At 41.1% G+C, this 23,881-nt stretch overlaps 1 protein-coding gene across 1 annotated transcript in view; it reads right to left on the reverse strand.

Moving 5' to 3' along the window:
• The window catches only part of VPS26C (VPS26 endosomal protein sorting factor C), a 41,143-nt gene that overhangs the window by 13,154 nt on the left and 4,108 nt on the right, over positions 1 to 23,881 (reverse strand). Inside the window, exons 2-3 of the mRNA XM_006204978.4 lie at positions 2,789 to 2,932; positions 1,573 to 1,722 (exon numbers count right to left, since the gene is read on the reverse strand). Coding sequence (XP_006205040.1) covers positions 1,573 to 1,722; positions 2,789 to 2,932 — 294 coding nt within the window. The remainder of the gene's footprint in view (positions 1 to 1,572; positions 1,723 to 2,788; positions 2,933 to 23,881) is intronic.

Consider the following 23,881-nt stretch of genomic DNA (forward strand, 5'->3'; position numbering starts at 1 on the left):
AACTTGTGAGATACTTGGAGAGGTGCAGAGTTTCCAAACTGTAGCATTCTGAGGTTAACCCCCAAAGTGGTAAACTCTAATGGCCAAAATAAAGGGGGTCGGGGTGATTCTTTAGCTTACTAAAGAATTAACCAGAGGTGAACTCTCCTTTTGCATTTTAACCAGTGTCCAATTTACACATAGCTGCAGAGGAACACAAGTTTTGTATGTATATCTGTAGCGATACTTGCAAAAGGATGAGATTCCCAGTTTTATTTTAAACAAATTAATCTTTCAACAAGAAAAACACTGGAAAAGAAAGTAATAAGCAAGAAGTATGCCCACAGAAAATCTGATGTTATTCTATTCAGTTTCTAATAAACACATGCTTATATCATTAAATAAACAGTATCAAAGAACCATTGTGTGGTTAAAGCAGGTTGATGCTGATTCTAGAAAGAGAATAAAAATAATTTTGAAAATGCAACGTTTGAGGTATTTCCAGTCTTGCTAAAAAGGTATTTTTCATTTACTTTCTTCCACGGTGAAAAGGTGGTCAGAGGACTCAGGTCTACATACCAACAACCTGTATGTCTACACAGTGACTTCCTTTGAACTAGACACTTGGCTGTTACTTAAGGGTTGTCCAAAGCCTTTAGTATGCATATTGCCCGAAACAGGTGCACTGATAACAAAGGACTAGAAAAGCTTGTCTTTACAGAAAGACACGTATTGCCACAGAGTACATCACACTCCATGTGTTTCTTCTTGACCAGTCTTTTAGGCAATTCATAAAACTCATGTACAAACCTTTGGCTAAACTCACAAGTGTTTTGACGACTTTTATTGTAAAAGTGCTATATTTTAAGAGGGAAATGGTCTCTACCAAGACCGAATTATTGGCTAACAATTAATAAGTCAAAAAATTTCCTAATTTCCGGCCCTCCTGCACGTACGTAAAACAAAATGCTTTTGTCTCATCTAGCAAGGGAACCACAGATATCACAGAAGCACCTTTCTTTCCACTGAATAAAGGAAAGGCTCTCTTTCTCTCGCTCTGAGTCATGACTCTGAGCTGTGCCGGGGACAACAGCCACTGTGAAAGGCAGCCTGAGCGAGCGGAGGCAGACGGGAGTCGTAAGTCCACTTCCTCCTTACTTACGAGGCTTGTTCAATAAAGAACACAAGCCTATGTAGAGCAGCAGCCTTTGGATATTAAACAAAGAGATATTCATACGTATGAAACAGACAAGTTAGTGCGGGTGCCAGAGAGAAGTGAGGGCATATCTATTACCAACAAGAAAAGCGCCCCTTAAGGTGTCAGTATGGCCTGGACAGAGCCCCAAGAAACACAGAACTTTTAAAAAGGAGCTACAGCATGGGTCCTCCAGGATTCCCATCAAAGATAATGGTCATACGTAAATTAAGTTCCAAAGGGCAAAATGAGAAATCAATTCAGAATATACACAGGGGGGCCTAGCAATAAACCACACTAAACTCTTGGGTCCGCCCTTGAACTTTCAGTGATCGGGAGCCCAAGCTGTGGTGCAGGAGAGTCGGGAGGTCAGCCGCATAGGATGAGGAAACTCTCACCTGAATGTTGACAAACACGCCGTGATAAGTCTCATACAGAGCTTTGTTACCCTTCACAAGCAGAGGAAACTCAAAAGGAATTTCTGTTTTGCCGCTGGGAAATTTCCCTGGCTTCACCATTTCGATGGTACTGTTGATAATCTGGATAGGCTGTAAAGAAAAATCAACTCAGTCCATCGACACGCACTTTTTGATGCACTTTCTTTCAAGTTACTGCGTCTATTAGACAATCTCCCGAGAGACAGCACGCCCAGCCCTCGGCCGCTACCATCCCGGTGCCGCACCTGCAGGCGGGCGGTGAGCCGGCCCAAGTCTTTGGTTGGTTTGCAGGACTGGATGCTTAGGACTTGGGTGCACAGTAGGAAGTGAATCGATGTAACTCCCTCTCTTCCCCCCAGATATCCTGGCTATGCTAACACCCTCCCAGCAGGCACCCCTATCTTAGGAGCAGGGCTGCCCTGCAGCCCCGGGGGGCTGGGGAGGCCTCCTCCACTGGGCCCAGGGAGGGAGGCTGCACCAACGCTCAGAACCTGCATGAAAGGTGGCTGTTACACCTTAGTTAAGGTATCCTAAGCCTTGGTTTAGAATCACACTGAGAAAATTCACAGCTTCTGAAGTGAGCCTCTAAACGCTGATGGAGGAAAATAAAACTATGCGAAAACACAGGAAGGCCCTGAATCCAAATACTGCTGCTGCCCCCTTCCTTCCTCTGAACTCTTTCTCCCTCAGAACTGAAAGAGTTCATATGACCCTCAGGGAAAGGAAACTATACATATGGAAAAAAAAGAGTCTACTATTCTGGAACACAAAACTTTACGCTAAATGACCGCAAAGAATGGCTCTCCCTGCATCTTACCTGGATGCCAGCTCCAACAGCGGCTGGGTTAGGGTAGCAGGTAAAATAACAGCTTTGTTTTAAGAAAGTGAGTGCCAGAAGGTTCAGGCACAACCTCTCAGAAGAGCCTTGGTCTCTGTAATGGCCGAATTACTCCACTAACAGCTCCCCTAATCTTAACAGGAGCACAGACAGGCTTTCAGTAACAGAATATATTCAGAATCAAAACACCTGAATGTTTTTTCAGATTAGTAAGTAGTGAAAACATGACTGTCACCATCCCTTACAAATAACAAACAGCAACCACAAAGCCAGACAGCAAATGAAAATCACCAGACATTTGATTCATGAACAAAAAATGTGCAATGCAAGCATCCTCACCTTAACAGAATTATAGAATGCTTCGAACACACCCACACTCTTGGCGCTCAGCTGGAGGTTCACACTTCCTTCCACAGTCAAGGAGACTCCCTGGTGCTGGATGGCATCCTTCCCAGAGATGACCACTACCCCGGAGAGCATTTCCTAGGGGAGAGGAGACAACACCGGTCAAGTTAGCACGTCTCTTTCATTAACCTGGTTCACCTCAAAGTAAGCCTCCATAACCATCAATTTTTCCAAAGATGCAGATATTCACTGAGCGCTTCTTACAGACCAGACACCAGGATGCCAGGATGGAGAAGACATGGCCACTGCGGGGGCCCAGGCGTGGGAGAGCAGGCAAAGAGTCTCATCCTATCCCTGCCTTCCAGACACATCTTCATTCCCACTGGAGAATCCAAACAAATGTCTGATTTCAAAAGCACACAGACAAGGGCCTGGGTGGAATGGCAGTCAGAGCCACATACAGCAGGGGCGAGTGTGATGATCCCGCAGAAGGAGTATGATACAATGAAACCTTTTCTTTAAGTTCTCTCTCAATCACGCTGACAGACTAAGATCACCACACGCTGTCAAAGGCATGCGTAATTGAACACAACTGCTGGCCGGTGTCCTCTGCCCAAAAAGCCTCCCGGGAGGGCTGGGGGTCGTGGATGTCACACCCCACTGGTACGCAGCACTGTCACTAAGGCCTCCTGGGTCCCTCTGGGTCCTGCTTCACGCTGGTGGTCAGTCGAGCCCAGACTTCCCTAGTTCATAAATCATGTAAGAAAGACTTCACAGCAGATCATCCATTCACTTCTCTGGAGATAATTACTGAGTAAGAGAATATGGACACGGACCCCATTCATTCCTGGATGACAGCTCCTTCCTGACCCTGTGGAACCCAAGAGCCTCAGTTTGCGACAGGGGTCTGGGCAGGGCTGGAAGGCGAGATGAACCAGCACCAACCAGAGCAGAAAGAGAATCCACAATAAACACAAAGCAACGTGTTTCTGAAATGACCTTCAGAAACAGCACGTGACTGCCGTCACAGTGTGATGGCAGAAAACTGCTGACCGAAGAAAAAGAAAGAAAGAAAAAAAAACTGGCAAAAATTAAGTGGTCAGCTAATCAAAGCATGAAAAAATTCTGTCCTTTTGGTGTTTAAATGTTTTTACCTTTTATTTTCTCTAGTTATCTAGTGAAAAAATGTTCACCGACTTCTCATATTATGCGAAATTTGGGGAGCAGGGAATATTCTCCCTTAAACATGCTATGTATTTTGCTTTTGTTTCCCACTCCCCACCTCAAAGTTCTAAAGTCTAAACTAAAACAAACACTATTAGCTCCATTTTAAGCAGAATTCTAGGAGCACAACTCCTTTGTTCTTAACATAAAAAGCTCATAAACAAATTCAAATGAAAACTCCTCTGAAATACTAATTTAACTTTCTAATTTAATTAAATTTAATTATATTAATTTTTGTACAACCTCAATGAAATAAAAATTAATTTTTAAAAATTTAAATCTACTTGTATATTTTTAAAAACATACTTGACTAGAATGTCCCAAAATTAAAATTAGACAAAACAACTTCATGAACTTTATCAAATAAACAACACAATGGCGCTTGAGGGTAATTCTGCTTCTATTTAACCATAACATTTTCAGTTACTCTCATGGGAACAGGATCTGGGCTGACCACTGAAAAGCATATTATAATCATGACATCCATAAAACTGTTCCCTTCCTTAATCCCTACAGCATAAGAAGGAAAAAGCATAGCTCGTGGGGAAAAAGAAAATGAAAATGAATATTTATATATCCACACATGACTGAAAAATTGTGCTGTATACCAGAAATTGACACAACATTGTAAACTGACTATAACTCAATAAAAAAAAAAAAGAAGGAAAAAGCAGTGAAATACCTTGGAAACAGGCAGAGTAAATATTTTATGACTCTTTTATTCTTTGGTTTTAATTAAGAAAGAAGATTAACAAAATATTTGCAGATAAATTTGACATACTAACAATATACAGGTCCATCCTACTCCTACCAACAAAAGGACACAGAATTAGTCCAAGTATAGCCCAAGGAGCCGAGAATTTTGGAAACAGATGATATTTCAACAAAGAATTGATATCCATGGTAGCGAGAAAACAGACACTTCTTGTTTCTTTTTTTTAAATTGAGATATAATCGGCATACCACACTGTATCAGTTTTAGGTGTACCAGGCAATTCTGGATCAATCCCAGGAAAGGAGGACAGAATAACCTGAATAACTGAAATTAAGGAGAACCCAAGACCTCACCAAGAACTTCCAGCTCAGACTTCCGTCTGGAAGGCTCAGCAGGGAGATAAGAAGATCAGGGCTAGAGAGTGAGGATGCCTCACTGACACCTCCACCTGATAAGCTGGAGTCCCTCACTGAGGGCCACGATTTCAAAGAGGGGCCGCCCCTGGATGTCAGGATGTCAGTGAACCAGGGACATGGTGTACAACGTGTGCTGAGTTTGAGCGAGGAGAGCCACAGCTTTTGTCATGTCACCAAGAAGCCTGGCCCTGAGAAAGGTTGAGAAACACAGATGATGAGACACACAGGCCCCACACTCGAGTGCAAGGAGCAGACACAACCCAGCAGACCTCCATGTCGCCTTGGATCTCACCAGCATCCTGAAAATTCAGCTGAGCCCTAGGTGGGGATGCATCCAAGGGGAGCGCCGCACAGAGCTGGCTGCAGGTCCGCCTGGGTCTTGGCCTGGAGGAGTCAAATCCAGAGGGAGGGCTGGAGCAGCATCTTCAAACACAAACTGAAAGAGGAGGCTGGGAGAAAGCACACCAGGGCTCCCGGTCTCCCCGTCCTCCAGCCATGTGGCTTTCCTGGCAGAAAACCGCCACCGAGTGTGTCCCAAGGATGGGAGGAGACTGTGGTTTCTAACTCTGACTCCTTTGTCTTCTCTAGACGTAAAAGGCTCCTAGCAAACTCCACAACTGTTTTATTCACTGTTCTCTGGACTTAAATGCCAAACCCATAATCGGGACTCTGGGTTTGAGGATGGTGGCGCCAAGTCAGCATCCCCCAACTCAGCCTCCTGGAAATCATCCAAAAGAACAAGACACAAAACCACAAACTGCATTTTCGGTGAAATAAGGAGAGAGTTAAGTGCTGTGAGATAAGTGGAGTGAAGACTGAGCAGGGAGCCCGTGGTCAAGAGATGAAACAAGGCAGCCCCAGGGAGGAATCCCCCAAATGCGCCCCACAGGGCAGCAGGAACTGTGACAACCTCCCAGCTGCCTCTCTCATGTGGGGGCCGGGGGTAAAGGTTACAGAAACTCACATAAAACCTCAGCCCACTTGGTCTCAGCATAAATTCATCTTCTACAAGAAGATAGTAAAAGAACCAGCAGACGAGCCCAGGACATATAACAGACTTAAAAGGAGGTGAGGAAAGGAGAGAGAGAAATCCAAGTGGCATTTTTGTGAGGCCTCCCTGGACCATTCCTATTTAATCCCTCCACAGCACTCATTTATCCCCACTCCCTGACTTTGCTCTGTACCATTTGTCATCTTCTAAAATCCTACATAAGTACTTACCTGTTTTATCACCTGTTCTCCAAGATGTTAATGCCACATGGGTAGACTGACTGCAGGAGTAGGAGCTCAGGGCTTACTGAATGAATAAATGATTACTCACCAGAAAAAAACAGCACCATCAAGCAGATGAAATTGTGAACATGCATCTCACTGTGTATTTTTAAAATGTAATGAAGCAACTGCCTTTATAAAGGATGAACACAAAACAGAGCTATAAGAGCTCAGGGATGATGAAATGATGAGGCAACAGAAAGAGATAAAAAAAAATATAAGGAAAACTCAGAAAAGAAGTGGAAGGAAAAAAATAAAACAAAACCATCACAGAAAAGGAGATAAAACTGAAAGAGGCTCAAAATATATACAGGACAAAAATGAGAAAATTCAAACAAATCAGGTGAAAATTTAAGAATGAATTAAAAAGAATCGCCAAAAAATGATAAATATGAGAGACAATGAGGAACACCAAACATATGCATAATGAAGTTCCCATAAAGAAAACTGAAATAACAGAACACAACAAATATTTACTGATGTAATTTTCAAATACTGAAAGAGCAAATGAATTAGGAATGGTTAAGAAAAAGACTCAAGTAAAATTATCCTACTTAAAAAAAAGAAAGAATACTTTAGGAGTCAGGCAAAGGAAAAGACACTTATAAGAGAGGGAAAAAAATCAGACTTCTTCATGGCAAAATGCAATTCAAAATGAAACTACAGCAATACCCATTATGATGCTCAAGGAAACAAAGTGTGATCCTAGAATTTTATACCTACATAAACAATCACTCACATGTAAAACAAGTTTTAAATGTACAAAAGCAAACAAACAAAACCCGAAGAAGCACAGTATGAAAAGCCCCCTTGAAGAATTTAGTAGATAGTGAACTATCACTCTTCAAGGGATGGAGAGAAACACTGCGTCAAAAGAACGAACTGTGAGGATGGAATCCATTTAATTATAAGAATAAGACTAAGAGATAAGTGATGATTATGGTGAGAGAGCAGGATGCAAAACACAAGACCTGACAGTGTAGAAACTAAATAAAATTTAAAGTTCAGGTCCTCAGTTGCACTAGCCACACTTCAAGTGCTTAAAAGCCACCGTACAGCTAGTGGCTATCATAATGGACAGGGCAGATAAACAGCACATTCATATCATCACAGAGATGTGACCAGTCCTGGTTTAAAGTTAGTAAGTCAAATAACATAGTACAAATAAAGTTAACAAAGGTAAACACCAACAAAGGTAATATCTGTAAATAACTAAGATCAGTTGGTAGAAGAGCAGGGAGAAAGAAAGAAGAGGAAATATACTGATTTCATCATTGCTCACAGTAGAGAATTAATAAATAACCTCTAAAACAGAAGATTGAGGGTACAATAAAAACCTTTATGGGTAACAATTATAACAAATAAAACTCCAAATTATTAGAAAATCATACAAAGAAAATAAGACTATAGAGAGGAAGCTGGTTTAAAAGCTACTTAAAAACAATTCCCCCAAATGGCTGCAAAGCAGCAATGACAGAACTAATGCCAAACATGTCACATGAATAAATGGGTTAAATTAATATCTATTAAGAAACAGACACTCAGATTATAGCTCAAAGTAAAACCCAACTTTATGCTGTACGACAGAGAAGCCCCTAAAAACAGCAGGGGTGAGGGTGGATTTGGAAAGGCTGAAGAAGGAAGGATAAGCAAATGGAAGACCTAAATCGTGGGTTGTAATCTTAATATTCAACAAGGCAGAGTTCAGAGAAGGAAGGATTAAACAAGACAGAGAAGGGCACTGCATGGTTCTAGAGGGCGCAGCTCACTGTAGAGAAGTGTGGCATCACTGTCCGAGGATCAAATAACACAGCATCAACACTCAAAGCAGAAACTACAGGGGATACAAAGAGAAAATTGAGTAACACACATTCATTGTGGGAGGTGTTAATTTGCTCCCTTGAGCTCATGACAATGGAGAGGACAAAAAGAAGAAAAAATATACGGCACCGAAGTGACACATCAATAAGGCATAACTAATTGAACTCTACACACAACAGGCTGAACTCTACACCCTGAAAACGGAGAATACAGTCTTTGTAATGTCCATGGTATATTCACAAAAACTGACCAAATTAGTCCGTAAATAAGCCCAACAGGTCTTCCTTTAGGAAAAAAAATAGCAAAGAAAATTATTCTAATCAAGAAATGAGAGATATCAAAGAGATACCAGTAATTTAAATAATGATTAGAGAACACATTATTCAAGTGCACGTAAGTAAATCTGAAAAGTTGGTAAAGTCAATTATTTTTCTAGGAAAATATAATTTACCCATACTAACTCCAAAGGAGACAGGAAACTAAGCAAATCAATCACCATAGAAAAAAACAGAGGAAGTTATAATATAAACCCCTCCAAAGCACCAGGCCCAGAGAGTTTCACAGCTCACACCCAAGTATGTAAAATACAGAAAACTCCAACATTAAACTACTCCAAAACACAGAAAAGGAAAGAATTTCTTTAAAAGAAAATTAAGCAAATATAACAACACCAAAGTATGACAAAATCTACACACACACACACCCCATACACACAGAAAACTAGATTTTTCTAACTTATAAATAACAACACAAAAGTCCTAAATAAAATGTTAGCACTACAATCCAGAAGCAACTTAAAGGAATGATTACACCATAACTATGTAGGATTGAGTCCAGGAATATATGGATAGCTCAATCGCTGAGGAAAACTATTAATACAATTCACTACATTAATAGCTCTACAGAGAAAAATCGTACAGTCATCTCCATAGATGCTGAAAAGTCACTTGCTAAAATTTATTGACAAAATTCCTAGTAAAATACAAATAGAAGGGTATTTCCTTACCCTGAAGTCAGCATCAAACCTAATGGGAAATGAGGTACAACCCATTTAAGTCAGGAGTAAAACAAGGACGATCACCATCACCACTGTTAACGCACTACAAGTACTAGTTAATGCAATCAAACCAGGGACGGAAGGAAGGATGAGAATTGATATGGAGGTAAAACTATCATTACTTATAGATGGCATGACTGCATGCCTGGAGGAACCCAAGACAGTTTACTGAGAACTATCAACACAAAGAGAATTTCAGGAAGGAAAACAGCGGGGTACAAAACTATCACACAGAAATCAACAAGGTAAATCACAACGGCCATCAAGAAGAAGATATGCTGGAAGAAAAATACTTTATTTCCAAAACAACAAAAAGTTAGACTATTATAAATCAACTTAACAGGAAATGTCTAAAACCCTGATAAGATGAAAACTAAGCTGAAGGGCACAAAAGAAACAAACATAAGATGAAAACTTAGCTGAAGGGCACAAAAGAAACAAACACATGGAAAGCTGTACCATGTTTTTGAACAGGAAGTTTTAACACCCTTAACTTGTCAGTCCTTCCCTGTCAGTCTATAAAGGCAAAAGAATCCAAAGAAAACACCATCAGAATTATGTGTGTGCATTTTTTTAGAGGTGGAGTGGGATGAGACAGACAAGCTGATTTTAAAATCCTTCTGGAATAATAAACTCTGAAATGAAAAGAAATGAGGGGGACTAGCCCTACGAGACATCACACCACCACAGTAACTTATGAAGTGTGTGCAGGGCATGTATGGGCTGAAAGATCAATGGAACAGGATGGAAACTCCAGAAACAGACCCAGACAGTCTGGGAATTTAAGAGATGATAAAGGTAGCATTTTAAATCCAGAGGGAAAAGGTGGAATATTCACTAAATGCTGGAAAACCAGCCAGAGATCTGGGGGGGGAAAAACTGGTCAGAAGAGAACTGGTTAAAAAAAAATTAAGCTGGATTCATACTGCAAACCTTTGTACACAAAAAGCACTAAATAGGGGGCGAGGCGGTATATCTCAAGTGGCAGAGCACATGCTCAGTATACACAAGGTCCTGGGTTCAATTCTCTGCACCTCCTCTAAAAAAGAATTAGTAAACCTAAATACCTCCCCCAACAAATATAAATTTAAAAAAAAATTTAAAGCACTAAATGTATCAAAGACCTAAATGTAAAAATCACATAATCAAAATCTTAGAAGAAACCACAGAGAATGATTTTTATCATATCAAAGTGGGGAAAGCCTTTCTAAGAATGATTCAAAACTCAGAATAAATAGGACTATAAATACAACCAAAACCAGTTTGTTACATAAATGTGATGATGAGCAACTTCACCTACATAAATGATAAACTAGGGAAAGAATGCAACTTAATATAACAGGCAAAAGGCTAGTTTCTCCAGTATCTTGAGAACTCCTAAAGAATAAATGAAAAAAGCCACTCAAACAACCTAGGAGGAAAACTGATGTGAACACTTCATGGAAAAGGAAATGCAAACGGCTCCTAAGCCCATGAGAAATGGCTCAGTCTTAACAGTAACATGAGAAATGATCATTAAAACCATCCTAAGTACCATTTTCCACCTATCAGGTTAGCATAAGATCAAAACATATGATCATGTTATGGTAGGGAAGGGGCAACTGGCACTCTCACCCATTGCTGGGGGACGCTGAGAATGCCACAACCTGCCAGGGCCATCTGGCAACATGGAAAAAAATTTTACAAATACCCAGGCCCAGCAGTTCCACTCGGAGGAATTTTCCTCAGGTATATATTGCACACTAAAGTGACTCGGAAAGTGGTGGGTTTTCCCTTTAACAATATCTTGGCGATCATTCATTCACATTAGTACATATACGCTTTTTTTTTTAAAGGCTGGATACTGCACCACTGTGGAAAAAAGGGGGAGAAAAAGACCATTTGTACATATTTACTTGTATATGCATAAAGTATCTTTGGCAGGAATCGCAAGAAATTGAGAGCTTTCAATGGCCCCAAGGGAGGGGACCTTGATGGACAGTGGCGGGTAGACACATCCATTTTGCAACTCATGAATTGTGAACCATCTGTGACTAGTCACATAAGAAATCAGTTTTAAAATAAGATAAATCCCAGGATGGGTGGCCTCTACACCCAAACGGACAAAGTTCTAAGCCCCTCAAATGCTGACAACCCGAGGGCTTAGTGGTCTTGCTGGGGAAAAGATCTAAAGGATGTATGGCAGAGTCACATTTCTTGGGGTTATCTCTAACTTTGGACTTGAACACAACTGCTAGGGAAGTAGGAGCCTCTGAGTCAATGCCTCAGCCGCTCTCTCTGCAGCATCTTTCCTTTCTGATGCTCCCAGAAGCACTGAGGAGCCTTGACAGCCATCATTATCCCCAAGAGTCCTCTGCGTAGCTGAACAAGCCCTCCCTTGCTAACATCTCAGTGATACCCTCAGAACCCCCCAGGACTCTTACACCACACGTAGTCTAGAGATTCTCTACGCCAAGAGTGAGCCGCCCTTTCATTTACTGACAGGGAATCAAATGTGTCAAGGAGTTAAGTAACACAGAAAAGAAATCACAAGGTAAATCACCGGGCCAGGCGGGAGAACAGGAGCTGGACCATTAACTGCTTGCTGGAACACTCTAGTCCTTCTTAGTAGCACTTAGACACCCATGCTGGTGGGAAGAGGGGAATCAGAAACATTAAAGAGACTTCAGTGTGTTAGGTATCCCCATCTCCACTACTCTGTAGAACAACTGTTTTCCGCCTTGTTTGAAAACAGAATAAGGAATCACTGGATATTTCTCCACATATGAAGTAATGGACCAATAATGCGTGGTGTTTACTAAGGTTCCAGAAAGGAGAATTTTGAAAAGGTGCATCATCTCCAATCTATCACTGACACCAGGACAATGCTGTCGAGAAATCCCACTCCTAGATTTTACTCAGATGAAATGAAAGATTATGTTCACACAAAAATCTGCACGCAATTGTTCCTTGTAACTTTATTCATCATCACCCAAGTGTCCCTCAACGGGGGAATGGATGAACAGTGGTGCATCCACACAAAGGAAGACAACCAAGCAACTAAAAGGAACAAACTACTGATAACACATTGATGTGAACAAATCTCAAAAGCATTATGCTCCGTGATAAGGCCAGATTCAAAGGGCTGTGAATCAAATCTTATTTACGCCATATATGTGACATTCTGCAAAAGGCTGACTACAGGGACTAAAAGCAGATCAGTGTCTACCCTTCTGGGGGTGGGGAGAAGAGGCTGAGGACAAAGGACACAATGGAATTTGGGGGAATGACAGAACTCTTCCATATCTTGATTGTGATAATGGTTAAGGTCTCCGAGAACTCTACACTGAAAACAGCGTCAAACTGCATGTGATACATAACAAGTAAGAAACCCACAAAAACAATCAAGTATAGAAAGACATACCCTACCTTCTTGACAACAGGGTCATATTCTAAAAGTGATTAATATTTAAGTAAAAAACAGGTCATTAGCAATGGAACTGTACCAAGATACAGAGATACTAATTTGTGTGGCTTATATATTTCCTGCTAAAATAGCAGAAATAATATCATCACTCATTTGACAAATGTTTTGCCATGCCTACCATGCATCAGATACTGTCAGGCACTGGGGATAAGACAGTGAACAAAAGAGGCAAAGTCCCTGCCCTCAGGGGGCTCGCATCTTAGTACTGCATTCTGATGCTGTGCTAACACGGTGAAACACAGCAGGCTTCTTCTAAGTGTAAAAGTACAGGTCTAAATAGTCAGTAAAATGGGCTGACAAAAATCACAGCTACTGTCTGATGGAGATACCTCTGAAATGTCTAGTTCTGAAATTTTCTTGAGGGTCTGGAAAAGAAATCTGAACCACTGAATAAAAGTTTAGAAGAAAGGGACAAAATGAGATTGCCAATACTAGCCACAAAAAGTAAAAATTAATAGAAGTAAATATGAAGTCTTTAGGGCAGGAATATTAAAATCAAATCTCAGTGTGCTCTGTGGTTTCAGGGGTTAGATACCACATATTAGCAAAACTATGAATCAGTAGAGATAACCAGATTTCAGATTTCAATAACATTAAAACTCAAAGAAACTTTAAAGCGTGGACACTCGTTTGGAAGAACTAGACTCCAGACTCTATGACAAGAGTTTAGGAGAGCTGCGACGCGGCGGGTGTCTGGGAGGTGGCCTCACCGTAGGCCAAAGAAACGACCGTGGAACACAAGCAGTTGGCCAAAGAAAAGGCTTGGAGGTAGCCCACATTTACATAATGAACTACGGCCAACAAACTGAATCCCAACCAGAGTGTATGAGGGTATGAATGAGAACAAGTCTGTCATCCAAATCCAAGCCACAGGCAAACTCCAGGAACACAGGGCAAGCGGTGAGTCCTATAGCAAATGAGGCCATGGACCAAAGCAGGAGCTGGCAGAAGAGCCCAGCATAGGCGTGGCCTCCCTGCTCCAGCTGGCCCAGAGGCTGCCAGGCCCCCTGCCCAGGAGGCTGGGAGTGGGGAGCGTTAACCCTGGGGAGGACACGTGGAGGAGGGAAGCGGGGACAGAGTGCTACTTCTCACCTGATACTCCTTCCTATCACCTGAAGGTTCTTAGCAGGTTAAAACCTTTTTTTTTAATGAACAAAACAAATAGAAACTTTTTTAAAAAGATCCAAACAGATGGTCAAATTGACACTATTATATCATTTTTTTTTAATTTTAAAAAGTTTATTTTTTTCTGATTATTTTTGAAGAGGGGAATTTCTGCCCATCTAGCCCTTACTTTTCCTTTCATGGGACTTTTGTTCCTTTCCCGAAGGTTATGATGTGGGTTTTAGAGTAATGGTCTTAAATGGTCTTTTCTGATAAAACAAAGGGCCAGTTTTTGGCTGACTTCATGCCTGGTGTGTGACAGTAAAGCATAAGCATAAATAAAAATATCATCATTGGGGGCAGGGTAGTGAGGATTAATGGAACCTAGCATCATTAGAAAGCACGTGTGCCAACATCACACACCACAGGAATCTGCCCGACATTGAGAAGGACAGCTGGTGTAACCCTCACATTTCCTCCAGGGCAAGCTCTTCCTGATCATCAGAAATCCAGGGTCAGAACAGCTAAATCAGGTACAGGTTCCCATCAAGAGTATGAGGATACTGACAATCTCACACTGCCTTTCCCAGGGTGAGTTTAAACACCAGGAGGAGAACAACAGTGAAGGCTGGACAGACCCCACCAGTTTCTGCTGGGTCTACTGGCCCAAGAACCCCAGGTAAGCAGGTTTTAAGAAGGAAACTGGCATACAACTAACCAAGGAGGGTCAGCCCATGGTTAATTCTTGGTAATCGTGGATGGTGGGTCTATAATCTGTATGGAGTACGAGGCCAACATCTTGGACTTAAATTCTCCAGTAAACAAAAGAAATACAAGCAAAATGTTTTAAGCTGGTTGTATGCATTGCATTATATCTGAAAGTTAATAGGGCCTGTAAGTTTTGGCATAAAACAAAATAAAATGATTTGACATAAAAAAAAATTTCAACCTTGTTGGCTCTGGCTGGTCAATACATCCTATAGCTAGTACTTTTCAAACCATGAACCACTGGGCCCTAGGTGTGTGCAGTTGCCTCTGCAGCCACTTTGGGATTTGAGGAAGAGTCAGGGAGGGCAGGGGGCGGGGGGATCACTTGAAATGAAAAAGCTCTACTTTTACCTACTTATAAAACAAACTATTGTAATAGATTTTATAGTTATTTTAAAAGATATATTAAAATGCTTTATAAGATTTCACTTAATAAATCTCATTGCTTAGAATTTGGGGGGGAGGTAGAATCTATCCTAAACAATGTTGTTCATTTTCTTGAGCTGTTTATGAGGAAACGTTCACTGTAGTTTGTGAGATGAAAGATAAGATACATTTTCCATTACCTTGAGAAAGGCATCATTTCTGAGCCTGAATTTTCTTCTGTCTACAAGTGAGAGACTGTCTCTTCATATAGACAAAAAAAGACGAAGGCTGTCTTTTTAAGAGCTGCTCATCATATAAACACATCCAGAAAGTCCCGTGTGCAGAGAGAGGACAATACTTGAAATTGATAGGAATTCACTTCACAAAAAGTACTGCACAAAAGTTGTATCTCTACTTGCTTGTGTCTGTCTGGAAAAGTATCTGAAAAGAGCCAGGACCCCAGGGCCAGTGAGCAACAGTGCACAACACACAATGGTGCACAACGCTGGGTCAAAGGTCCCCACGCAGGGATCGGGACGGACCTGAAGCAAGTCACTGCATCAACTGATCTCTTCTTAAACCCTCCATCCAAATAGGCCCAAGTTCATTTCCAAGCTGTGGAATGTTGTGCTTTTCCTGCTGGCACAACACCAGTGGTCACTGATTTGCTAATAATGCTCTTCTGAAACAGGCCTTCGTGAGCCCACCAGGAGGGGAGGCAGGTCAGCCCACCTGGTCCGTGGCTCATGAGTACATCTGTTCTCCCAAAAGAGGATGAAGCCTAGAACATGAACTGGGAGTGGGGGTGGGGTCACAATTTGTGTTTAGCAAATGAACTGCATTTATATGTAACAATGACCTGATTAAAATCTCTGAATGAAATGAAGAAATGTTCAGAGCTAGGGTTAAAAACTCCCAAAGCGTAGCTGAGATGAAAATGGAGACCAAAGGGAAAAGTGGCCTCAACTTACAACTTCTCTGGAGCCCACTGTGCTGAGAGGGTGCACGGGAAAGCACGGGGACCAGGGAGTACATGGGAGCAGAGGTGCGGGGACAGTGGGGAGCAGGGGGCCAAGGACAGATGTTGGGGAGCTGGGGCCTGGGAGGAGCGGGACCAGGGGGACAGGTAGGTAGGACAGCAGGATGAACCTCGGGGCAGGGTGAGAGCCAGGACCCTCTCTAAAGAAGGTGAGCTAGACAGGATATCTATAGAAGAGACTGGCTGGGCTCTGCCCACCGGCGGGGGCAGTTGTGGGGAAGGCGCAGAGAGAGGGAACCATCTTCCCCAAACCTGCCCGCGTGCTGCTGACTCTCCAGCCTGTGAGCAGCACAGCCAGGAATGCGGCACTGGGGGACAATCACTGGACAATCACTGCAGGGACGGGGGGCAAAGACTGCAGATTTCAGCCCACAGAGAGGGCATGGCTGGCTGTTCAGGCTGAACCCAGGGCAATGCAAGGTCAGGAGGTCCGGGCTGGGGACTGGGCACCAAGAGGAATGCACCCTGCCAGAGTCAGAGCAGCCTGCCGGGGAGGGCAGTCTCAGGGGTGCTGGTGACAGGCTGAGACTTGTCCAGCTGCTTCAGAGTCTAGAAATCGACCCGCCCACAGTGGCCAGGCAGGACTCGCTAATGCTCAGGCCAGTGCAGAATCCGCCGCCACAAACACCTAACAGAACTGTGTGGACACTGACTGCATCCCAGGGTCCCACCAGCCTTGGGTGATTCTGAAAATACACCATCATGCATTATACAGGGTCGGGCTATGACTGAGGACACCGGCCTTCTCAGGAGTATTAGATTATTGGTGAGGAAAAAAGGCCCACTTAACGTTTAGATCACTGCACTCCTTAAAGGGTTCGTTCCTCCCACAAGATTATCTTGAGATCTCTTCCAGCTGAACGTTCTACCCCAAGTATTTGCACCAGCACTCACGATAACTGACCACTCATGGAGCAAGAATCCAGCAGAACAAAGTAGGACAGTTGGGCTTCTTTTTTTCATACCATTCTAACTTTGCAATTTTTCTTCATAACAATAAACTGGCATATAAAGGATTTTTCCACTTTAATCTCTTTTTTTTTAAAACTAGAAATTACATGAAAGCCAAATAAGACAAAACATAAATCTAGAAGTTCTCGTGGTAAGAGTAACCGCCCACTGTGCATAAATCCCTCATCTCTGAAACCTGGCCACGCTGGACAGAAAATCTCCCATTTATGCTTTTCACACCATAATATTCAAGTGTCATTTTCATGAGTACTTGTACCAGAATTTCAGAATATAAACCATTATGAACTTATAAAAACAAATGAACTACATTTACTTTACAAAAAGACTTACTGCAGGGTTCTTTTAACCAATAAGCTTCTCTGTGACATTGAAAATAAAGCATAATTTACTATGTGAGTCAAACGTTTGGTTCAGGAACACATTTACTGCACCAAGCAAGTACACAGAAATACCAAAACCACACCCAGCTTTCAGTGCCCAAAATGCTGTATAATTTCTGTCTGCTCTCGTGGATGACTGCATCCCCCTCCTCCAGGTCCATCACAGAGAGACATCCAACGATCTGCACAGCAGATAACCAGCACTTACGGTGCCATCTGTAAGGTGTACGAACAACATGATTTACATCAAGGCAGGCGGAGCAATTCTGAGTGGGAACTGACATCACAGAAAAGTGTAAGGACCACCACCATCACCACTGAAGCCCCTACTTTGGGTCAGACCCTGTAATAAATGCCTTAAAATGTTATCTCATTTCATTCTCACAACAAAACCTCTGAGCAGGTATCAGCCCCATCCTACAGATGAAAATTAAAACCTAGAGAAGGCACACAGAGTTCTGGGCTTGGGAATAAAAGGACATGATTTCAAATATTCACTTTTGTATCAATGCCCTTGGCATGTCACTGAATTCTCTGAGTCTCAGTCTTCTCAACCATAAAATGGGAAGGAAAACGCCATCTCTTCAGTATTTGTGAGGGTTAAAGCCATCTGTGAGTCGGGAAGGGCTGTACTGGCACCATATGCTATTATAAAACAATATCATAAGGAACTCATATCCAAAGAAACAGACTCGCAGACATAGTAAACAATCTTAGAGTTACTGGGGAAAAGAGGGGGGAAGAGAGAGATCTGAGATTTCGCAAATGTTAACTCCTATATATAAAAACACAAAAAAACCCCAAATTTCTTCTGTATAGCACAGGGAACTATATTTATATATTTAGTATCTTGTAATAACCTTTAATGAAAAAGAATGTGAAAATGAATATATGCATATATGCGCATGACTGGGACATTATGCAATACACCAGAAATTAACACACTGTAACTGATTATACTTCAATTTAAAAATAAATAAGTAAGCGGGGGAGGGTATAACTCAAGTGATAGGGTGCATGCTCAGCATGCACGAGGTCCTAGGTTCAGTCCCCGGTACCTCCTCTAAAATAAAATAAACAAGTAAACCTAATTACCTCCCTCCTCAAAAAAAGGGTGCCTGGAATCCCAGACTCCTTAAAAAATTAATTAATCAATTAATTAAAAAATAAATAACAGTATCAGTGGAGTGTTCTCATGGGATATTAAAACTTTCACTGGAAACATGGAATTAGGGAATTTTTTTCACATTCCTGACTGTCCTGTATCATACATGGAGCTCTGGAAACACAAGTCAAGTTTCTAGCCTCAAGGAGAAGGCATCCCAGGGAAAAGGTGGCACGGCAACACTGCATGGCTCTGAGGAAGGTCTGCTCTCTCCGAGCTGTGCAAACTGTGGCGAAGACTCCGGGGATCCACATTTTGGACAATTTTCTATTATCTTCTCTTTCTGAGTTAGAGAGAAGAGAACCTTATTTACAGGAATTCTGAAGTCCCCATTCCCATATTTATTTGAACCATTCTCTTAAGAATGATCATCCTAAAGCAAAAGTAAGGGAGGAGTGTTCAAGTGTAACATGGGGGTATGTCAAAATAAGAATCTTCCCAGCATCTGTCTAGAATTTTTATCTAGAATAATAATTACAAAGCAAAATTCATAATATATCTAGAAGACAATAGTTCTCCCTTTCTGATCAATGCATTCATAAAACTCTTAGTCTTATGATTTTCCTTAAAGCCTATGTTTTAACGCTTCAACCATCATTTAATAGTTTCTGAGCACTAAGTGGCAGGTACTGAAAGGCCTAGGAATACAAATATAAACAAATTATTTTAGTTAGGCAGACTCAGAGAACAAACTAATTACAACAGAGGTTAATCAGTGCAATAACAGCAGAAGATACGAAGTGTGTTGGTAGCCTGTTACTTACTGGTCACTACTGAATTATAGAAAAAAATCTCGTGTCATTCTTTCTTTTCCTGACCACAGGAACTGACATTCCTCTTCTCCACCACAATCTCACTTTCTGGTTACAGTTACACTTCTCATAAGGAATTTTCTAATTTGGAAATATTCAATTTGGGAATTATTGTAAGACTATGGGTGACAATAGTTTTTATAACAGAAATTAAGCACACACTTCTAAACAACTCATGCAACAAAGATCATAATGGAAATTAGAAGATATTTAATTTACAATTATAAAAATACTACAGATCAAATCTTGAGGAACAGGGCAGTGGAGCATTATTTTGAGGTCTTCTCATACCCACAGAACGTGAGGTTGTTAAACCATGAAGTCACAGCACCTTTCTTGGCAGCAGTGTCTTCTGCCAGGATGTAGGCAGAGTGAATCTACTTTGTCCATTCTCTCTCCCGCTCTGTCTCTTTTCCCCTGCCCCTCTCCTGCAGGACCTGGGTGGGGTTACAAGGGTGTTTGCTTTACAGTAATTCACCGAACTATTAAAAACAAAAAACTTACGGGGTGTAACTAAAGTTGTTCTTAGAGAAAGATGTCTGCATTTTTTAAAGGAGGCTACAATTTAATAAGCTAAATAGCCAACTTATGAAGTTAAAAAACAGAAACAAACAAACAAAAGCAAGAAAAGAGCAGGATAAACCCAAGGAAAAGAAAATAAATATTCTGGAAAGACAATATAGTGAAGTCACTTTAAAAAATTACCGCCAAAGTCTTTTCAGCAAGTGGTGTTGGGAAAGCTGGACAGCCTCACGTAAATCAATGAAATTAGAACACTTCCTCACACCATATACAAAAATAAACTCAAAATGGTCTAAAGACCTAAATGTAAGACATGATATCATAAAACTCCTAGAAGAGAACACAAGCAATACATTTTCAGACATAAATCACAGCGATACTTTCTTAGGTCAGTCTCCCAAGGGAAAAGAAATAAAAGCAAAAATAAACAAACAGGACCTACCTAACTTAACCGCTTTTGCACAACAAAGGAAACCATTACAAAATGAAAGAACAACCTACAGAATGGGGGAAAATATTTGCAAACAATGCCACCAGCAAAGGGTTACTTTCCAAAATATACAAACAGCTCACACAACTCAATACCAAAAAAAAAAAAAAAAAAAAAAAAGAATCAAAAAGGGGAGGAAGACCTAAATGGATATTTCTCCAAAGACATACAGATGGCCAACAGGCAAATGAAAAGATGTTCAACACCGCTAATTATTAGAGAAATGCAAATGAAAATCACAATGAGGTATCACCTCACACCAAGCAGAAATGGCCATCATCAAAAGCCTACAAACAGTAAGTGCTGGAGAGGGTGTAGAGAAAGGGAAACCCTCCTACACTGCTGTGGAGAATGCAAATTGGTGCAGCCACAATGGAAAACAGTATGGATGTTCCTCAATAATTAAAAACAGAACTACCATATGATCCAGCAATCCCATTCTGGGGCATATAGCCAGAAAAGACAAAAACTCCAATTCGAAAAGATACATGCACCCCAATGTTCACAGCAGCACAATTTACAGTAGCCAAGACATGGAAACAACACAAATGACCATCAACAGATGACTGGTTGAAGATGATGGGGGGGTTCTGTGTGGGGGTGTCTACTAGAATATTACTCGGCCATAAAAAAGAATGAAATATTGCCATTTGCAGCAACATGGATGGACCTAGAGATTATCATACCAAGTAAAGTAAGTCAGACAAAGACAAATATTATGTACCACTTATATGTGGAATCCAAGAAATAATACAATGAATCTATATACAAAATAGAAACAGGCTCATAGGCAGAAAACAAACTTACAGTTACCAAAGGGGCAGAGGGGGAGGGCTAAATTAGGAGTATCGGATTAACAGATACAAACTACTATATGTAAAATAGATAAGCAACAAGGATTTACTGTACAGCACAGGGAACAATATTATCTTGTAATAATCTATAATGTAAAATACTCTGGAAAAGAATACGTATAACTGAATCACTTTGTTGTACACCTAAAACTAACAGAATATTGTAAATCAACTATACTTTAATAAAAAATTAAATTAAAAAATTACTATCACTCTATACTGGAAATTGACCAACATTGTAAAATGACTATAACTCAATAAAGAAATGTAAAAAAAATTACTATCAAATTAGATAAGAATAAATGACTGTTAAAAGGTGGGAACTAAAGGAAAAGAAGCCGTTTATTGCACTCAGATTGCTTTGCAGTGTCCACTAGTTCTTGCTCACTTTGCTCACGCTATTTCTCCTGATGGAAACAAATGGTGCCAGGTGGGGAGGGAGACCTTGGCCAGGCACTTAGCTTTCAAAACTAAGTTGGAACATCACCTTCACAAGGGGCCAGCCCACCAAAACGACTGCATCCTGCCCTGCACTCCTCACCCAGCACAAATGCGCCCACCCATTTGAGCACATTGGTACCTTTATGTCTTTACCCATCTCTCTCTAAACCTGTTAGCCTCAGGAAATCAACGGACATTGGCTGAATGTTTCTTTTAGTTAACAGTCTAAAAAGGAGATGGATGAAGTTGTGGTGATACTGAAAGGCATCCAAGATAAAGATACACTGTTAAGCAAAAAGAACAAGTTTTGTGTGCGTGTCTGTGTTACATGTGCAGATATTACTCATTGAAAATGTCTGGAAGAGTACACAAACTGTCAGCGGATACCTCCAGGGAGAGAAAAGGGGGCCAGAGAGAGGAAGAACTTGACTTTTCACTTTCCAGCCTTCTGTAAAATGTTAAGTTGTTAACTTGGCATATGTTATGTTTATTTTCTTTTTAATGATTCAACTGTGAAAAAAAAAACCCATCATTTTTTCAATGAGCATCTTTTTCTAGAAAAAAAACTCGAATGACAATTTAAAACCCAAACATAACTTAGGTTCCCTGGTGTTCACAGAATCAAAGCCATTTCACAACTAAGATATGGAACAGAATCAGCAGCACGTTTGCTGAGAGGAAGACATAGCAACTTTTTAATTGAAATATTACAGTGTTATTCATAGTGCTCCTAGGAAATTAATAATTATCCCCACTTTAAAATTCCTCTGTTTTGCACCAAAAGAATGGGCACTTTTAGGGAGGTGTTAAAATAGACTGTTGGCTGCACATGCTTTGCAATCTGACTGACCTGAGTTGGAATCCAGGCTGTCATTAGTTGGGTGATCTTGGGCAAATTCCTTAACTTGTCCGGGCCTCAGTTTTCCCATCAGTAAAATGGGGGTGATGCTGCCAGGCTCACAAAACCCGACACCAGTGTTTCCCAAGAGCTTCCAGTGGAACATAAGACTGTCGTGACATGAACAAACATGTTTCATTTGAATGACAGTCACTTACAAGCTAAGAAGCAGGCTAAAAGAGGTGGCAGCCACCTCAAGCAAACCGTGAGGATTACAGGAGCTGTGCTCTGGCAGACCCATGGATGAGTGAAACCTTTAGCAACTGAATCTTTTTTTTTCTTTTTTTTTTCGGGGGTGTGGAATTAGGTTTATTTATTTATTTTAATGGAGGTACTGGGGATTGAACCCTGGACTTCATGCATGCTAGGCATGCACTCTACTGCTAAGCTATACCCTCCCCCTTAGGAACTGAATCTTTACCAACGCTGTTGAGATGTACAGAGAAAACTGAAAACTTTTTTTTTTTAGTCCCACCTGCAGCCACAGGGGAGGGTGAGGAAGAGAGGACCCCCTTCACATTTTCATGGTGCAAACTAGGCTTGAAACATGGGCTGTCCGCAGGCACTGAGACCTCTTTGAGCAGCCAGCCAGCCAGGGTCCTGTCCCTTGGGTCTTAGGAAGCAGCCCTGACAGTGCCAGCCACCTACTCCACCTGGCCTGAATCACAGATGATGGACTAACACGTAAGTCATGGCACATCACAACCAGTGTATCTTTTTATCAAATGATTAGATTTATTGGTTTCATAATTCTTATTTTTGGCTTTAAAAAACATACAGTTGAGAACTATATTCAGTATCTTGTAATAACATTTAATGAGAAAGAATATGAAAATGAATATATGCCTGTATATGTATGACTGGGACATTATGCAGTACACCAGAGATTGACACATTGTAACTAACTATACTTCAATTTTAAAAAAAGACAGTTGAAGGGGGGAGGGTATAGCTCAAGTGGTAGAGCGCATGCTTAGCATGCACAAGGTCCTGGGTTCAACCACCAGTACCTCCTCTAAAAATAAATAAACCTAATTATCTCCTCCCACCAAAATTAAAAAAAAAAATACAGTTGAGACTTGAGCAACAAGGGTTTGAACTGTGTGGGTCCACTGCAGATTTCTCCTCAATAAAATATACTGGAAAAATGTTTAGAGATTTGCAACAATTTGAAAAAACTCGCAAGACCAACCACATAGCCTAGAAGTATCAAAAAAAAAAATTAAGAAAAAGTTAGCTATGTCATGAATGCACAAAATTTGTGCGGATGCTTCTCTACCCTTACATAGGAACAAGGTAACAATA

Source organism: Vicugna pacos, chromosome 1 (genome assembly GCF_048564905.1).
Source record: "Vicugna pacos chromosome 1, VicPac4, whole genome shotgun sequence".
Classification (NCBI taxonomy): domain Eukaryota; kingdom Metazoa; phylum Chordata; class Mammalia; order Artiodactyla; family Camelidae; genus Vicugna; species Vicugna pacos.